We start from the raw sequence: 19272 nt of genomic DNA, 5'->3' as shown, positions 1-19272 counted from the left end.
CGGCTCATACATTGGTGTGTTCCCACACCTGGTGCCGCAAATATGACATACGAAAGCAAAGCATCTATGTCGTGGCACGGAAGGAGTCATAACGGGTCAATTTATTGACCAATTCCTGTGCAAAGTCCGGAAAAAATATCGAACACGGAATCAGGTTTCCCAGAAATATAAAAACAAGAAACTTTCAAATTTCCTGAAGAGGATTTTTCCACGTTCCAGTACTGATACTCCAATTGAGAAGTTTGGTTTTAATGATTATATAAATAAAAATTACTCCTAAGTAATCATTTAATGTTTTAACACAAATAAAAGCGAGTGAAAAAACCGAGATTGCATCGACAAAGATTAGCATATAAGCAGCAACGCGGGAACGAGGCTGGGTTGGCTAAGTAGACTTTGAACTTCTCACTGTTTACTTATTCGCCCGCTAAGGAGGTGTGTGTGTCGGCGTGTAAAGTTCTGTAGCCAAAGAACGCGAAAACCGTTTTGCGTATAATAGTGTTTACAATCTCTGCTGAGGTGATAGGGTAAATAATCCTTGGAACTTCAACAGGATCAATATGGCTGAAGCTAGACTTGGGGTAGCATTTCAATTCCAAGTGACCGAGGATGGAATTATCGTCAACTTCGACAAAAACGGGCTCAAATCTGTCGGTCGAGCTATGGTGAAATCTGCCAAACGGCGGGTTAAGGTTGCAAAGAAGGCGATTTTAAAGCGATCGTTCCCTGCAACTCCAGCATCTTGGATCCTTCTTGTTGCTGCCTTGGGTGCTGCTCGGTATTCCGAGCATGAAACAACTCTGGGAGTATTAGGAAAGTTGGAACGTGGATTGCCTTGGTAGGTAGAGGCATTTACTAATTGGACTTTGCCCGCTTCGTCGAAGATTGGAAGAACTTTTTTTCTTAGCCCATAAGCCGTTATGAGCTTCGTAATAATATTTGATGCTGCTTAAGTTGGTGCTATTTACCTCCCATTAGTAAATGTTCTCGCTCTTTTCACTGATTAAGGTTTTGCTATTAATTTTTTTTACAGATAAACTGAGCTTAATTTGGCAATAATCATCTGACACGATTTAAAATGTGAATCGCGACTAGTTTTATTTTCATCAGATAGTTAATTTTGAATCCTTTATATTTCCTTAAGAAAGAGCAGCTTCATTAAAATGTATGTTTACGTTACTATCATTCAATGCGAGACAGGTGTGAAAATGAAGCTAATAATAATCGAGAATGTATTTCAACATGTGAACAGAACTTTGCCCATTAATCACCGAATCTTGAAGTTTGTTGGGTCAATAAGACCCCATGTATTGCTCTTCGTAAAAAAAGAGCGACAAATGAGGATGTGGCAAATGGGTGTGATCCTAATATTATAATAAAGCTAATAATAATCGTTACTAGGAAGGTTCGTCGGGAAGTTTTGAAGTAGGAACCATGTTCTTAAAGTTGGGCTCTTTTTCAATCTCTGCTGAAGAGACCAGAGGGAAATCTCGATTTTGTAACTGGCCAGTATCATAGGAACTGATGATCATCTCGTTAACTGGATCGAATTAAACCAGAGAAGAAACTTACCCTTTTTCTGCTAACTCTGTATGCATAATTACTTTCGTTATGTTTTGTTTCTTTTGTTAAGTTGATAAGCGAAAAGAGAAAGAACCAGGGAAGAAACTTATTCTTTTTCTGCTAACTCTGTATGCATAATTACATTCGTTATGTTTTGTTTCTTTTGTTAAGTTGATTAGCGAAAAGCCATACCTGTAACAACGATACCCATGGGGTTTGGAAAGGACCTAGGCCGCTTAATTTGTCTTCTGCTATGAGTTTCCTTAGTCATGTTTTATGAGTCTTTGTTTTGACTGCAATGGCTTGATTTTAGGTAAAGATATCAACAGAAAAATATATTTTGAATAATTTGAGATGAAGGATTTTGCTTAGGGTTGGGACATAAATAAATCCAAAAATTTAAATTATTTACTCACTAACCAGGTCTGTACTTGGAAGCACTGCCTATCAAAAGAGTTTGATACATGTTCAAGGATAAGGCAGCAGATATTTTGTGTTGTATTATTTTGCCTCAATTTGAGCCGGATATTGGGGGTGGGCCTTAAAGTAATGACAACTAATTTGAATTTCCTCTGCTGACCACCTAGTGAAACTGTACTCTGGCTTTCTTGTTTTGGTTTTTTTTTAGATGGTTATTGAATTTTGAGGGTTCAACTTGTGCAGAATACATATGAAAATTGTTTGCTTGAAGTTTTAAATTTATTTTTGTTTCATATTGTATGACATTATCAACTTTGCATTGATAATGATGATATATATATAATGTATATAAGTCTTCGTGCTATTTTGGCAATGTCTGTGACACCTCTACTCGTGGATTATTAATTTCTCATAGAATTATGAAAGGCATATGTTGAAAAACATATCACTTTGTTTTGATAATACTTCTTTTTAGCTTTACTCTCTTTCCTAAGCTAGACCTTATCATGTAAATAATTCTATAAATTAATTAAAACTGGATCTTTACTATCTTTTTGGAAATGGTGCTTCTCTTTTATGAATATTTACTGTTATTTATGCTTAATTTCCTTAATTTTTCTCTCTTCCGTTCCTAAATATGTACAGTGTAATTGTATTTACATCAGTCATGCCAATTTCTTTTGAATTTGAAGAAGACGAGATGAAGTAATCTGAATTTTAATGGGATTTTTTTTGTAAATTTTCCTTTCAAATTTTTTTCTACATCCAATTGAAAGATCTGAATGTTAAGAAGAGTCGTTGATGTTGTCTGCAGTGTATACTAAAACAAGTTTAATTAACCTTTGGCACTGTAAGAATGCATATTCTCCATACTGTTCAGTAAACATTTCCCAAGGTGCTGACAAAGAGAATTTGTTTAACAATCAAGAGCTTGTGAAGTTGATGATCATTTGTTTTCTTCTTGTGTTCTTAATGTTTGATTCAGGAGTGATTTGTGTGGAGAAATTAAATGCTAGCTACTCCTAGGGATTACAGGGTTGAAAACAAAAGTCATTTGTCCAAAAGAAAAGCATGTTTAAAATTGTCACACGAAAGACCTAATTAAGGGCACCATTTGGAATCAGTCCAGCCTGTATTTTTGATACTTTTAATCTTTTTAAACTTTTAATGCTCAGATTTCATGGAGTTGTTTTATTTTGTATCAGATAATTTCCAGAGTATGAAATATTAGGGAAAAACTATTGTTTATCATTCATTTTTTTTTAAACACAGGAGTCACAATTTAGATCCCAAAACAGTAATAGCAGTGGCAGTGTTGGTGTGTGCAACAATACTGTGGATGCTGTTAGGTCACATTCAGCAGTTCACCTTGCGCCAGCTGTTGCGTTATAGAGCATTTCTGTATGAACCAAGAGGGTAAGATTACTTGACTTTGATTTCATGATAGAAAACTCAAGATATAAAAAATTTAATAAATGAATTACTCATAAAAACAATTGTATTCTTTTGTTGTAGGAAGCTGTCATTAAAAACTAAGTGCTGGCTGGTATGTTTCATTTAGTTGACATGTTTAGTCTTTGTGGTGAATATTATTTTCAAAATTTATCATCCTTTACTCTCATTCTTTCCTCTTGTGACTTCAGGGATTAGTGAAACTCCTTGGTGGTAAAAACCCAACTTTGTACAGTTATGAGAAGTCTTTGCCATCTTTGCCTGTTCCTGATCTCAATGCCACCACAGAGAGAGTAAGTTATATGTTAATTTTCTCATTTTTGAATTAATTTCTGATCATAAAAGAAACTCAATGTCACAATACTAAAATTATTTCATTTTTCAGTATTTGCGTTCTGTTAGACCTGTTCTTAGTGAAGAAAGATTTAAAAAGATGGAAACATTAGCAGAAGAATTCAAGGTTTGAGAGAGCTTTAATTAATTCAAACTTTTCTTTTAGATATATTACCTATTTTAATTTATTTATAGATTTTGACTGGGCATGTGCTTGAACAATAAGTTTTGTACATATATTGACTGCCTAGTGTAGGTTCTGAAATTATGTTCTGGCAGACAACTTTATTTCCCACTTTTTAACTATTTTTAAGTAACTGATTTGTTTATTATTTTTGTGTCTGTTATGATTTGATATTTTTCTGTATAAATAAGTTTGTCATAAATTGTTCTAACAGTTGTATGTTAATTTTCTGGGAGTTATAACTATAAAATTGATGTGATTTGACAAATTCAGTTTTCAAGTAAAGGGTTCAATGATGGTCTTCATAAGTAGCCTGTTTCACTTATGGCTGCAATTAGGTTTCGTCACACACAAACCACAGCTCTTCCCCAGAACCATACATTTGTGATCTAAGGTAGCTTTGACACACTTTTTAATGTTATTTTTCTTTAGAATGGTCTTGGGAAGAAGCTACAGCGCTACTTGGTCTGGAGATCCTGGTGGTCCACAAACTATGTTAGTAAAATAGTTAACAGTCATGGGCACCCTCCTAGTCTGCCTGTTGGGTACTGATCATAAAATTTGTATTAGGATTACAATTTACTTCAGTATTAGTAAGAGTTTTCAATGAACATTGACTTTTATTAAATCTAAACTAGTCATTAAATATACCTACAGGTGACTGCACATACAGTAAGGTTTAATTGCCTTTTTACGATTTCTCTCTTAGGAAGTTTTAATAAATTGAATTAATTTGTATTTTGTCATGAAATCTTTGTGAACCTGGTAACATATCTATCTTAAACTAAACACTTAGTTAACATTATTCTTACATATTAAATTTAATTTTAACCCTTAGTTATCACATGTGCTTTCCATTAGTAAACTTACAGCTTGTTATTTTGACCAATGACACTGCATATATATGTTAAGTGAGGAATATGATAAAATTTATGTCACTGTGGTAATAATTTATCTGTAACTAATTGTGTGCTTGACTTTTAACAGATCAGTGACTGGTGGCAGCAGTTTGTGTATCTTCGCTCCAGGGAACCTCTTATGATCAATAGTAACTACTATGGAGTGGTCAGTATCTTTCAGTCTTATGATTTGATATTAATTGTGATGTAGATAAATGTAAAAGATGCACACAACTAGTAGTAGAAAGTAATACAAGTGAATCCAGGGCTGACTATCAACAGCCTGGAACCATTGGCAGGTAAATCTACAATTGTGTTGGGTTTCACAAACAACTGCAGTCATTAGTGTAAGATGTGGTTGAAAAACGTGGCAAATTGATTTTGCTCTTTGTAAAAAAAAAAGTTAAGAGTCAAGGTTCCTCACACAGGTATTTCTTATCTTTGTGTAAACTCTTTGTTTAAAAAACTTAGATCCAGACAGACCCTGTTTATTTTTCTATTATATTATATGAAAATGTTTTCCTTGGTTTTTTGATGGCTGGTTTCTGTTATAAGTTTATATTTTGAAATATTAGCCACATTTGTGGTACAGCAGCTGTTTTGAGTTTTTTTCACCACACCATTTTATCCAGGACTCTGTGGAGGTTCCATCATCAATACAAAGTGCAAGAGCAGCCAATATAATTTATGCCATGTACGCGTACAGAAAACAGATCTTCAAGGAAAAACTGGAACCTGTAAGTTTAATTTATAATCACTTTATACAATAATTACTAGTTGAAGGCCCTTGAAGTTTATGAAATTTACTATTTTAAGTCCATATTAGAGGTGCATTCCTTTTGGAAGTTTTATAAATAAAAGGAACACAACCATAATTTGGAATTGAATCACTTTACTCATTTTAGGAATAGTTAAAAAAATATAACATTATTAAAAAAAACTTTTTAGAAAACCTTTTTAGAAAAAATTATTAACCTTTATGGTGGCTAATTTACGTTTTCAACCCAGTTGTTCACACTAAATTACCTTTTTAGCCAATAGTTAATCCCCTTATCCCCTTGTTCAAAGTTTGGATAATGCTGTCCACTGGATAAAACTCTATTCAAAGGATAACACTATATGTTTAGCTATCACTTACAGATCTGCTGGATAGCAATTTTTCCGTTGGATAGTGTTATCTCCCTTTTATAAACTGGGCCCAGAAGACTATTTTGATTGAAACAAAAACTCAATTTTGAGTTGTAGAAAACTTGTCATTGTTGATATTTAGTTTTATAAATGAATGCACCCCCCTTGTTAAGGTCTGTTTGGCAATAGTGGCTGCTCGTAGTGATTAGTCAGGAGCTTTTACTTGATAGGTAGCTTCTAAAGAACATTCAGACGTTAGTCCATAACCGTAATATGGTTTCGTTTGCAGCAATTTGCAATGGGTTTAATCCCACTTTGTTCAGAACAGTTCAGGAAAACATTTAATACAACTAGGATCCCACTGAAAGAACAAGGTGAATGTAACAATCATTTTCTTCTGGTTGAGGTTGTTTTTCTCCTGTACCATATGCCTCCTTACATTACTTGCATTAACTGTATCAAATGGCTGTTACATCCTTTTCATCCAATATTACAATATTGTTTTTAATAATTCTTATCTATGATAAAATCTTGTTTGGGCACTTGGTTTGATTGACTGTCAGCGCAGTTTAAATAACCCTTTCTCACCATAATTTGTTCGAATTTGTCATGCACAATACTGTAGTTAGGGAACCCTTAAAATTAGTTTGTCAGTTTTTGTTTGTGGAATTTTTTCTTTTAGATCACCTCCATCACCATGGTTCAACATCCCATACTGTTATCTATCATCGTGGAAGATTTTTTAGACTTGAGGTCTTTCATCGTGGACAGTTATTGAAGGCTGCTGATCTGGAAAAGTACGTCTTATTATGTATTTTGCAGCTTCTTAGAAAATAGGGTAAATGACAAAGCTGTTTTAAGGGGAATACCTGGGTGACATAAGGCCCTTGTTTTACAAAAACATGGGGTGCTCAGATCTTACAAGCATATTTAATTAACTTCTCAAAAACAAAAGTTGACATACCAGGTCTACTATTGCACAGTTGTGAATATTATTATTAGGAATGTTCTTAACTTTTGATAAATCCACAGTGTTGAAGTATTGTCATTAGACCCTTACCATGTATACTGCTCTATAATTAAAGTGAAGGAAGTTGTGCTCTAACGAGAGAATCTTCCTTCCCTGAGCAACAATTAGAGGATTAGGAAATACATTTATTTGCGCCAGGTTATTGTTGCCTGAATAAAGGTGCAATTTTTTCATAAGAATCTTTTTAAGATTCTGTTTGGCAGGGTTGAAAGTTTTAATGACATTTATGAATGACTTACAGTCTAAGGCCATTGTAAAACAGTTCATAGTATTTTATGGCTAAGCTGCACTATCAAACTTTTTGTCATAATAAACTCATTCCATTATTTTGTTTGTTAGACAAATTATAAAGATCCTGGAAGATGATTCAAAGCCAGTACCTGGAGAAGAACTTTTACCAGCATTAACTAGTGCTGAGAGGTATAATGATGACACAATACTGTTAACAAAACATATTCTTGTAATTTACAATCCATGTCATTTCAATGGAAAAATATTTCATTGAAGTACTTTGTTGCAACCTCTACTCAAACATTTCAGAAATCTGTGGGCTGAGACAAGAAGTACGTACTTCAGCAAAGGTGTCAATAAGGAATCTCTGGGTTGTATTGAGGATGTAAGTGAAACCATTTGTCACATCCATGTAGCACAAAGAAAAATTTAAATCTCAGCTAGTTCTGAAGGTTGAAGTTTATAAATTAGATGTGACACATCCCTTTCATGGTGTAAGAATTGACAATACAGAAATGGTTGTCCTAATATTATTGTCAATAAAGCTCAACATCTATCATCTTTCTCACTCTACCTGTAGTGTCTAATGTCAAACTGTTATAAAATAATCACTTCATCCATGGAGACTTTCAAATTTAATTTTTTCTGTATTTCACTGTATCTCCTGCATGAGATGCTGGTCCATTTCTTGTTACCTTTGGTATTTTTTTCAGGTTTCCTCAATAGTTTGTGAGTAAAATCATTAAAAATATGATTATTTTGTATCATTCAATAATGTGTGTGAGGGAATCTATGCTGTTTATTTTCCTTTTATTTGAAAATTTTTCAGGCTGCAGTTTTCTTGAGTCTGGAGGATTTGTCATTGAATTATGGACAGGTAAGAGCATAATATTTTGAATGTTAAGACTTAAATGAAGTAAGTAGATTTGATACATTCTGTGAAAGTGGCCTCTTGGAAAATGTTGGAGCTGTTCCTTAGTTATCCTGTGGTATGGGAAGCTTACTATAAAGATTTAGTGATAACCAATCACCTGCTTGTATATTTTTGAAAAACAGGAAGATTCAGAAGACATGGACTCTCTCTGTCGATATCTGCTTCATGGCAATGGTCACAGTTGCTGGTTTGATAAATCATTCTCTGGCTACATCTTCAAGAATGGCAGGGTAAGAGCCAAGTGGTAGATGATCATAATGGTAAAGTAGTGTAGCTCATATTTTACCAATTATTGACAGTTATGTCACATTCAGATTGGCCAATTTTCAGTTGTTGACAAGAGTACAGAGAACACTGCTAGCCTCAACCTGTCACACAATGCCTTTAACAACTCTCAAACATGGATCACTTGGAAATTTTAACATCAATAATCTGGTTAAAAAAGCAATTTGATGGTGGTTTAGTGGAGTCTGTACTCATATCAACTACAATATTCGTCATCACAGTGGTCCAAATTTGTTGCAAACTATAGCATTTTGACTACTGTGATGAGGAATCTTGTCATCCATAAGAAAATTGACCACACTAAACCACTGGCGGTTGGTGAACTGTACATTCCATCTTTGAACTTACCATCTGCATGACAGAGAGTATTGAACATGCTGAAGAGAATAATGATTTGTGACAATGTCCTTTAAATTTAAAAGTCTTCATTAACTTAAGAGGCCCCCTCCTTCCACACATTGTTTGAATACAGCTGAAAGGTTAGATAAAGTATACTCCTTCTTATATTAAATAAGGGTGGGGAAGGAAGGCCAACATCATACATGTGCATTCAGATAGGAAAAATTAGACTAACTGATATAGTTAGAACAATTACATTGTTCTGCTATTGTTGTTCAATTGAAACTTTTCATTTTCAAGGACTTACAATTATGAGACAGTGTGTATTGATGCTGCATAATTTGAGTGTGTTCTAGAAATTTTATTTATTTATTTATTTTTTGCAGTTTGGCATTTGTGCAGAGCACTCATGGTATGAACACTTTATACTGTCTTGTATGAAATAATCTCTCCAAATGTACAGATATACACACAGTCTAGTAACATTTATGCTCTTCCATGCTCTTGACCAATGATTATTTCACAAAAATATCAAATGAAATGAACATAACAAGTTCAAACTTGGTGAGATTGACAGTTAAAGGTTGATTTTGAGAGATTTCAGTCCATGAAGGGTGTGTTACTGAAGGTATTCTGTCAATGCCTCTCAATGCCCAAGTCACCAATGAAGGTAGGGGGCCAAGGGGCTGCAATGGCAGTCACACCCAAATGCCCCTAGAACACCTAACTGGCATACCCAACCTGCAACCCAGCCACAAGCTCTGTGCATGTCACACTAGAGCCAGATGGCTCAATGGAAGGAAAAAAATAATGAATAGGAATAACTTAATAAATAAATAAAAATAGATAGATGAACAGATATAAAACCCTGGACAAAAATTCCTCCAGTTGGGGATGAGAACCGCTATCCTTAAAGATGACAACGCCATGCTACAGAACAGTGAACACATTGCAAATACATGGAAAGACAATGCATGCACTGATTAAAAATACCACTGGACAAAGACAGCCCTAGGGGTTCAACAACCAGATGATAGCTGCTGATGCTACAAAATGCAACAAATGCAGTAAAAATTCCAACAGAACAGCTGCAAAATGTTACTGACCAAAATTTGCCCCTAGTCTTCAACCATGTTAAATTCCTTTTAACCATATTAAATACAGTGCTCACAAAAACAATTATGCAGGTTTAAGAGTTGACTAAAACATACTATTAAGACAATAGGCAAATGTTAAATTTAAGATTTTCTATACATTTTTAGGGCAGATGCTCCTATTGTTTCTCATCTTGGGGAGTTTCTTATGATAGAAGACATCCAAGTTATGGGGCAAGTAATCAATTTTAGTACTGTAAGGTTATCAAACATGCAAACTGTTTTTGTCGTTTCCCACATGGTTGGTTATGGTGTCAGCTTTTTTCAATTGTAACAGAAAAATCATGAACAACTTTGTGATTATGCAACCCACAATTTGCTTGGATAGCTCGGTTTGTGTTTGTTCAGGTCCTTATGTTGATTTGTTGTTGATACTGATTTGCTTATTTTGAACTTAAGTTCTGGATATCTTCATATGAAGTAGGCCACATTGTATACTTTGTGTACATTTCCATATTTTTTTAAACCAGCTTACTTAACCTGTGTGAGCTGGCATTGGTTTGCAGTTTACTTGCAGAAGAGGGATTTTACTCAACAATCTCATAACAACAGTGTAGCACTCCATAGTCATTAACTCTAACAACTATCTTCAGATACAAGGAAGATGGTCACTGCAAAGGTGAGCCAGAGTTTGACCTACCCCCACCAACAAGGCTCAAGTGGGACATCCCTGAAAAGGTGTGGCACTGCATTCTTATTTCATGAACTGTTTATACTGAAAGGTAAAATGCTAAATGTTTTGGTCATGGAAACCCCAACAAGTTTTGCTATCAAGTTTTCAAACATAGGCGTGCTACATATACAAGAGTTATTTTGTTGGCTGGGTGGGTTGAGGTGGGACAAGTTGTACAATTGATGTTTTAATTTTTTATAGAAAATCTTAAGTTTCATGTGGAATTTTCCCAGGGTTTGGATAATGTAGTTAGAAAATGTGATAAACTGCAGATTCTTTGCAAGGAAATGACACTCGATGGAACAAAGGCTAATTGTGCAAAATGGAAATTGATTGGTGGAATACAAATTAAGCTTGTGAAAACTTGCCTAGTGTTCATGTAGTGCAATGACTGGGTATGTTCTGATTGGACTTTGGATGTTGTTTTCATATCATGTGATGGAATGTAAGTTGTTTTCCATGTACTTTGAGAGTAAAGGAGCAGAAAAAAACATGCTTAACATAAAAATGTGACAGAAAATTACCTTCCAACCTTTTCTTATCTTGAGATCCATAAGTACCAAATGGTACTTATGGATCAACTTGCATGAGAAAGAAAAAGCATTTGAAAAGTTCCAGAGAATTTGAAGCCAGGGCTATTGGAAACTATGTCACTGCTACTGTTTTGAGCCTTTTTTCATATTCTATACACATGGTTAATTTTGGTCTTAGAAAAATAAGACATTTTTCATTGACCATTAATTACTGAAATTAATTATAATTGGACCTTTTTTTCCTTCTACTCAGTGTGTTTCAATCATTGAGTCTTGCCAGGAGAATGCAGAAAAACTGATCAATGACCTTGACCTCCATGTCCTTGTACACACTGCTTTTGGTAAGACAATGCTCAAGATAAATTACTTGGAAATGCAGTGGCCTATTGGTCACTGTGTTTAGAAATGAATTAAGGTGTCTTGAATCAAGGTTTGTCTTGTGTTCTTGAGTAAGAAAGCAAACCCTTTGACTCCTAGAAGAGGGTGAATGTAAACTTCTCACAATTTCATTACCTTAGCCATTAAAAAGATAACAAGAATCAAAAGATTTATCAGCTAAGGGGTAATGACTTGATAAAACACCTAATTCTTCCAACAAATTTACAGAGGAATGTACAGCAGTTAGAAAGGGAGAATTACCTATTACATCTTCAGGTTTAATAGGTTTAAAAAAAGCTGCTGTACCATGTTTGAACTGTTTTCTGTAGTATGCAAAATTATCTGCAACACTTGGTTGATCATCAACTATGGGTAAGATGTTGTTTAGAGCTCTTTGTCATGAGAAGTGGCTAACACTTGTAATATGTTAGCTTTCTGAATTGTCTACAGTAACTAGCTTTTCTCTTTCTAATCAATGTTTTGAATGTTCATTGATGACAACACAACCATTTCGTTACAAACTAATCAGAACCCTTCTCATTTCAAAATAGGGGCTTGGTTGTCGATTGTTACACTTGGATTTGTATCTAGCATGAACTAAAACTGAAAAAGAAAATTACAAAGAACCAAATAGTTTTCTCATTGACATTTTTCAATGTTTCAAATTTTAGGAAAGGGTGCCATTAAAAAATGCAAATTGAGGTATGGATATCCTGTTTATATTGCAGTTGTTATGAATCACCTTTGCCTCAGACATTTTGCAGAGCAAAGGAATGGCACACAGCAACAGAGAAAAACTTTTTCTTTGCTTCTGAGACCCTTCACAGATAAACCCAGAATTCATAAAACCCATAATCCTGTAAGAACTTCTGACTCAATTGAACACAACCTAAACAGTCGTTGTTGATGTTCTTGTAAAAGTTGGCACTGAAAAACTGGTCTTCAGATTTACTTAAAAAACGGTGGCAGTGGCTTAAAATCGTAGAATGCATAGCAGCAAAGGGTTGTCTAGTTGGGTGAAGACACTTAAGAAGACAAGTTGCTACTACTTGTTACAAGGAAAATTTGGGATAACAATGTGCTTCATGCCAATAAAACTTTGTGTAAAACTTTGTTCAAATAAATCTTTGTCTCTATGGCTAAGATTTGTTTCTGCTGAGGCACAAATTCAAACTGGTTTGAATTTCGAATTGAAAATTTCATGCACAAGAGATGTTGCAAAATCAATCTAGTATTTAAAGTTGCAACATTTATATTAAGGGCAAAGTGTTTCCATCACACATAGTGACTGGTATATACATGTACCAAGGAGTAGGAAGTTAATCATTTTCAAAAATTTTGCTTGTGCTTTTGTCCTCTTCCACAGCCCAGATGCTTTTATTCAGATGGGTCTTCAGCTGGCCTACTTCAAGGTTTGTCTTTGCCAAATATGACTTTCACCTTCCTCTATATTCATTTAAATTTCGTAGAGGTACAGGGTGTACTCTTTAGCAGTTAAATATCGAGTTATTCGGGAACGCAATTCATAAAAGTGGATTTTGTTGTCGCTGTACCTTAAAGTATTCTTCAGATTAGAAAAAAGGAAAGTTAAAGGGAGCAGGAAAATTGCTAAAACAATCTTAAAGAAACCAGAATTTTCTCTAAGTTATGCTAGAAAGGGGCCTCTTTTTGTTGAGGGAACGTGCATTTAACATGTTATGAAAATGTTTCATTGTTTTCAGGATCAACAATCTTTCAGTTTAACTTATGAATCCTCCATGACAAGACTTTTCAGGTAACAGGTCATTTCCTTCTTAGTCCTCAATATTTGCTCGTTGTTATTACGGTATATAACTGGGAGGTACCCCCAGTGATGGTAACTAGGGCCGTATTTTACCCTTACCAAAGCGGATGCAAGCTGAAACCAATCTCTGTGATCCAGCCGCGCTTGATTTCTGTTACGTATAAGTACTTTAAGGTCTCACTGGCTCCATATGATGTAACCTTTACTCCGATCGGTTGAGGAAATTACTTTGGTTTTGCGTTCTTTAAGAGTCCCTTGGTTCCCTTGACTTTGGTTTTGACTGACATAGTCAGTATGATCAGTCAACCCTTTAACTCCCAGAAGTGATTAACATGAAACTTCTCCGTATAATATCCATTCATTAATCAGCAAATAGGTAATGAGAATATTCAGACCTATTAGGTGGAAGCTGCTATCTTGATCTAGCAGCAAGTTCTCATAACTAATTTACAAGGAAATGTGTAGCAGCTAGAGGGGAGAGTTAACAATCAGATTTTGGGAGTTAAAGGGTCAACGTAATTAATTCTCAGCCCCCTCCCTCCCCCAATTTCACTGATTTTATCTTTTGCTACTTTCAGAGAGGGCCGCACTGAAACAGTCAGACCCTGTACCACTGAGTCTTGTGCTTTTGTCAGGGCAATGCTTGACCCTTCTTCTAAGGTGGGTGTTTTTTTTTTTTGGTTGTTGTTGTTATTTTTTCACTTTTAACTCGCGAAAGTTACTAACATGTAACTTTTCTTCACACTTTCCACTTATAGAACCAGACGGTTTTCTCTTGATTTAAAACCAAATTCTTTAAACTACGTTACAAAGGTGAATTGTATGAATTCACCTATATTAGCTTCACATGCGCAATCAGGTTAGGCTCTAACAGAATGAACCATCTGGCTCATAACTGGCTGGCTTAAAATGTTCGTGCTATCATTCGGTGGACTGTTTAAACTCGTCAAATTTCTTTAATTCTTAATTTATCAGCCTGGGATACAAACAATTAAAGTGATATGTGCTTCTCATTTGTTATAGAAATCTGAGAGGAGAGAGCTACTTGAGAAAGCCGCGGAACTTCATGTCGATGGTTTCAAAAAGGCTATGTCTGGAGCAGGTGAAAAAAAAAAGTTAAAGATTTTCAACCCCCTTAAAATTGTCCTCTGCAGGCTGTAAACTTAATATGACAACTAGCCATGTAGCCATTTTTTACGAAACCTTGAAATAGGCAAAAAAAATTTTGATGCTAGCGGGACTCCAGACGCGACCCTTTACGTAACATTATGAACAGACGACTCTGTATGCATAAAAATCAAATCAGTGTAAAATGTTATGGAAGTAAATTTTTTGTTCTCAATAGGTGTCGACCGTCATTTATTTGGCTTGTATGTTGTATCCAAGTACTTAGAAGAGGACTCACCGTTTCTGAAGGAGGTTAGTTTCTTTGATTTTTAAGGAGTCTATTGCCGAATTGTTGAGCGTTCAAAAAGATTTTTTTTAGCTTTTCTGTATTTCGTACTGTGATTGGTCTAGAAAACTTGTTGTACCGTCTGACCACTGGAAACTGCAAATCTTAAAGCACATATTTTTTTCCTGCGCTCAAGACAGTCTGCTAATTCTAATCTAGTTCGTGTTTGCTCCTTTGATGCTTTCTTTTGTTTTGGATTCACAATAGTTTTTGCTATTATGGCGCTCAATCAAAATGCACTTTGTACACCGTGTGGACATTCGCAGTAATGTCTGTAATTTTTTCTCTTACAGGCTCTCAAAGAACCATGGAAACTGTCCACAAGCCAAGTAAGTACAGCTTTATGTAATGAAATCTTAGATGAAGCATGGTGAAGCATAGTATGTATATGACTGCTTGACTTCCAGAACCAGCCTACTCCAGGCAGTCAGTTTGTTGATGAGGGGGGTGATAAAGAGGAACTAGGAATAGAAAAGAACGAGGGGGCGTGGGGTGGGGGGGGGTTAGAAACCTAATACACTGGGCCGATATTCTCTCACCCGATCGTTCGTTTGTTTCCATTTAACAAGAACTTGGCACAGGCTCTCCAGAACAAGTGTCACGTATGAAGAAAAAAAGATTATTAGATTGTAGGTCGAAGATTTATCGTCGGTGCCATTTTTAACTCGTTTCCCCTTCGTACCACATGTAGAATAGCGAGCGAAATGTTGTTGTTGTTTTTTTAATTTGATTACGTGATGTGCTGTTTGCATTGAAATGCTCTTCGCATTTCAGACTGCAACCCAGCAAACAAATAGAGGAAACTACATCAAGTATCCAGGAATGAAAACGGCTGGAGGAGGGTTTGGACCTGTAAGATAACTTTCTATTTCGTTAAACTATCCTTTCTCAAGAAATCATAGGGTACTTCGCTGGCTAGTCTTACAAAATTTGGTTCTATATCAAAATCACATGTCCTGGTTAGTAGACAAATTGATTCATGCGTTTTTGAGAGGGCTACTCCTTCAATTACTCTTTCTCTCTATTGTCAATCAAACAGCCATGAAGATCAAAAGACTTACTGTAAATGGTGGTGTCCTAAATTCTCGTTACGAAAGCCTGTCTTCTTCACTTTGTTTTAGAATTAGTAAAGGAGTTTGCACATTAAGTTAAAGGCTCAGAGTGGGTTTCTTTTAGGTGTAGCTGTCGCAAACTGTTTTCTACCTATTCTTATTTAGTTATTTATCTGTTTGCTTTATTTTTATTTGTATTCTTTTTGGGAGGGCTGTTGAATCTGATATTTCACAAACTTGCAAACCTTATCTCGTTCGATAGGTTCAGATCGGTTCTTTGATTGTAAAGTTTTGTTTTAGTTTCACCGGTCACTACCGAATTACAAATTGAATATCACCTCAGATGAGAAGTGTTGTTATCTTTTATCAGGTCGCTGATGATGGTTATGGAGTATCGTACATTATTGCTGGTGAAGATGTCATCTTCTATCATGTCACATGCAAGGTTTCGTCCCAGCTCACTGTAAGTATTTCAATTGTCTGTGCTTGGTCAGTTCTGACAGAAAGATATTTTTCGTCTTGACACGAGCGTAAGACAGCGGAAAGATTCTGACGAGTCAAACCGAGGAGGTACAGATTCCACACGCTAACGCTCTACCACTGAGCTACAGATACTTTCTTTGCTGAGGGAGGTCATTACACTTTGCTAGCTTCATAAGTGACATGGCTGGTCTTGCGTCCAGTCGAAAGCGTCATTTGTTTAAATCGAATAAGAGAGATGGTTAATTCTGAGTCGGTAATAAGATACGTCCTGTCGCGACTTAGAAAAAAATTCTGACTCCCATATTCAATTCTTGTTATTGCAGAATTCCCCTTGGGCAGTTTTATGGCACGATTGATATTAGTTAGGGTGGGTCGCAAGTGTTCTAAAGTCAGTTTTTCTCTGGAAGTTCCTCTCGAAGTTCGAACTAAACTGTTTTACTGCACTTAAACTTCTTTTCATTTCTAAATACTTTCTCGCGTTCTTTCCTCGCAGGATTGCAAACGATTTTGTGCAAATATCAGGGAGAGCATGGCAGAAATGAAAGCTTTGTTCGATGAATAAACCCGCAAAATCCATTAACATGAGGTTCAGATCAGTTTCTTTGGATGCTTTTGTACCAAGCCGAGGGACTTTTCTGACTAGCTTTCGCTCTTTTTGAGTTTCCTATGTTCAGCTGACACACCTAGCCCTCCCATCCCTACAAGAAATAGGATGCTTCCCCTCCCCCCCCTTCCAAATTGGCTACCTCAACTGGCACTTTATAGTTTCAACACAACATAAAAACCTCCGGAATATTTAAGGAATTACTGACCAAAATATGAGCGATTCAAATTTTACCCTCCTCCCCCGAAAAAAAAAAGAGAGAGAGAGAGAGAGAGAGAGTAGAAAATGTGTTAGTTTGATATAGGACATTCAGACAAGAGTTTATATAAAGTAAGTAGGAGTGAATTTATTGCATGGGAATTCGAGGTTGCACATATTTTCATTATTAACGGGAGCGAAACGCGAGATGCTTTTTCAGCTTCATTTGGTATCGGAGAATTTCACCTAATATTTTTTACAATACTTGGATATTTAATACTGTTTCACTAGTATCTGTAAAAGTTTGCAGAGTAAAAACGTAAACTATCCCACAGAATAGATTTTCATTCATGTGACAAGCGGCCATTTTTGTTTCCTCAAACGAAAGAGAATTTACAACGCATGGTCGATGTGAGGTCACGTGATAACGACAGAAAGCCTTGTCTCTCTGTGTCGTTAAAAGCCTGGTCAAACGCACGCACCATTTCAACAGAAAACATCTTACAACACTTTTGGATCGTGTTGTGAGATGCTGTGAAGGAGATGGCCAAACGCGCGCAACAGCTTACAACATCCAAAAATGTCGCAACACAAATATGGCCGTTTTCCACCTGATCCAACCCTATCCAACATCTTTCAACATGTAGCAATATGTTGCCACAGGGTGTCCAAACGTGTCTAACACGTTGTTTTCTACAATGTTGCGTTCGTTAGGCCGGGCCTTTACACAACGTATCTACCTGTTTCGTTGCGTGACGCTTCAGTTCTTGTCGATGCGTTATATTACAACCTAAATAGTTTTAATCAAACCGACAACTTTAGGTAAGAATTCCATAAATTATTCTAGCAACAACCATAAGATCTTTTGAATATGTTTTAGGTTAAGTTAACATAATAGTATGTTATAATGCATGGTAGTTTAGAGTGATTTTGACGTTTATAACAAATGAGTAGACTTAGTTTTAAAGGATACAGTTTAAATAGTTTCATGAATGAAACAAAGTCAAATCGAAATTTAAGAATAGTTAAGTGCCAGACGTTGTGTTACGCAGCGAAATTATATGCAATAAGAGCTAAATTGAAGAAATGGCGTGGGCGAGAAGGGAGCGCACCAGGAAATGTGGAAAGAAAGTCTAGGAAATGCAGTTGAAGGTTAGAGCCGCGTACGGATGCGATTGCCACGCCGAAGCTAGGAGAAGACACTTTGATGCGTTATAGTGCAAGAAGAGACCGAAGAGTTTTTCGAGCTCACAGCTTATGGGTGGCTCTCCTTCCAAACGTACTGCGTAGTACAGGTGAACATAAATTTGCAGAGATAGACTCCGGTGCCCCATGAACGCCGCTTTGGTACTTACTTTTTTCTTATTTCCCTTTTTTTTTCGTTTGGCACTGCTACTGGCACGCACATTATATTAGATTAACATGGGAAAGGGGGATTGCTCGTAGAGTACTGTCTATTGAAATGGCAGACGTAGTATTGCGCATTGCAGTGGATAGCAAGTTTCTCGGCAGTTTTGTGAACTTAAAAAAGCTCAACGGCTAAACGTAAATTTTTAAAGTAATTTAATTAAGAGTGAGGTTTTAGTGTTAATGTGAAGAATATTTCCTTAATAAAATCTTATGATTAAGATAGGACTTAACTAATGACCGCTTTCTCGATTCCGAGCTTAGGTCTACACTGAGAAAATTCTTTGGAAAACGATTGCGTTAAATTTCGAATTCTTCACTTCTTCTTTGTATTCAGTTTCCTTGCTCGGATCACCAAACAGAACTAGACGATCAGGTGTTCCAAGTAGTCGGAAGCAGTCGCCGAATAATATTTTAAGAGGTTGAATTAAGAGGCAACAAGCAGTCCCAGTGCATTTCAGCTTTCAACACCAATATGCTGTTATACTAAGGGGGGACGAACTTGCACTAGGGCGAAACCACCATAAACCGTTCTATCAAGGCAAGATCTAGAGGGATTTATGGAGGTTTTGTCCCGTTGCAAGTTCGCTCCTACCACCTTTGCGAGTTTGCCTTCAGTAGTAAAGCAAGTTCGCCCCCTACTTGAACTCGTTTCCCAACAGCAGAACAAATTCATTTTCCATCGAAGTCATGCTGTTTTTTGATCCATCAGTTAGTCTTTGTGGTACCAAGTATTATTAAGGCGCGATACCCGCA

The 19272-nt window shown here is 36.0% G+C and overlaps 1 protein-coding gene across 1 annotated transcript; it reads left to right on the top strand.

Annotated features, from left to right (window-relative positions):
• Positions 1 to 375: 375 nt before the first annotated feature.
• Positions 376 to 18741, top strand: LOC113676396 (carnitine O-palmitoyltransferase 1, liver isoform). Its single transcript, XM_027193051.2, has 28 exons — positions 376 to 838; positions 3256 to 3399; positions 3499 to 3529; positions 3627 to 3728; positions 3821 to 3895; positions 4385 to 4447; positions 4940 to 5017; positions 5484 to 5588; positions 6269 to 6353; positions 6662 to 6776; positions 7349 to 7429; positions 7550 to 7625; positions 8070 to 8117; positions 8297 to 8404; positions 9185 to 9210; positions 10061 to 10126; positions 10546 to 10630; positions 11412 to 11499; positions 12208 to 12238; positions 12903 to 12948; positions 13258 to 13310; positions 13898 to 13979; positions 14343 to 14421; positions 14665 to 14738; positions 15066 to 15101; positions 15547 to 15624; positions 16195 to 16287; positions 16801 to 18741. The coding sequence occupies exons 1-28, from the start codon at positions 561 to 563 to the stop codon at positions 16867 to 16869; spliced, it is 2295 nt and encodes a 764-aa protein (XP_027048852.2). The 5' UTR covers positions 376 to 560; the 3' UTR covers positions 16870 to 18741.
• Positions 18742 to 19272: the final 531 nt, after the last annotated feature.

Source organism: Pocillopora damicornis, chromosome 2, assembly GCF_964200805.1.
Source record: "Pocillopora damicornis chromosome 2, jaPocDami1.2, whole genome shotgun sequence".
NCBI lineage: Eukaryota > Metazoa > Cnidaria > Anthozoa > Scleractinia > Pocilloporidae > Pocillopora > Pocillopora damicornis.
Note: the sequence above shows the minus strand (reverse complement) of the source record. Positions and strands in the feature narration are given on the sequence as shown.

What these genes read in the sequence shown, in the direction of transcription:
- LOC113676396 (XM_027193051.2), top strand. Translation starts at nt 561, where the DNA reads ATGGCTGAAGCTAGACTTGGGGTAGCATTTCAATTCCAAGTGACCGAG. An exon ending in CATTAGCAGAAGAATTCAAG is followed by an intron (nt 3,896 to 4,384) that starts GTTTGAGAGAGC and finishes ATTTTTCTTTAG; the next exon opens with AATGGTCTTGGGAAGAAGCT. An exon ending in CCTTGTACACACTGCTTTTG is followed by an intron (nt 11,500 to 12,207) that starts GTAAGACAATGC and finishes TTCAAATTTTAG; the next exon opens with GAAAGGGTGCCATTAAAAAA.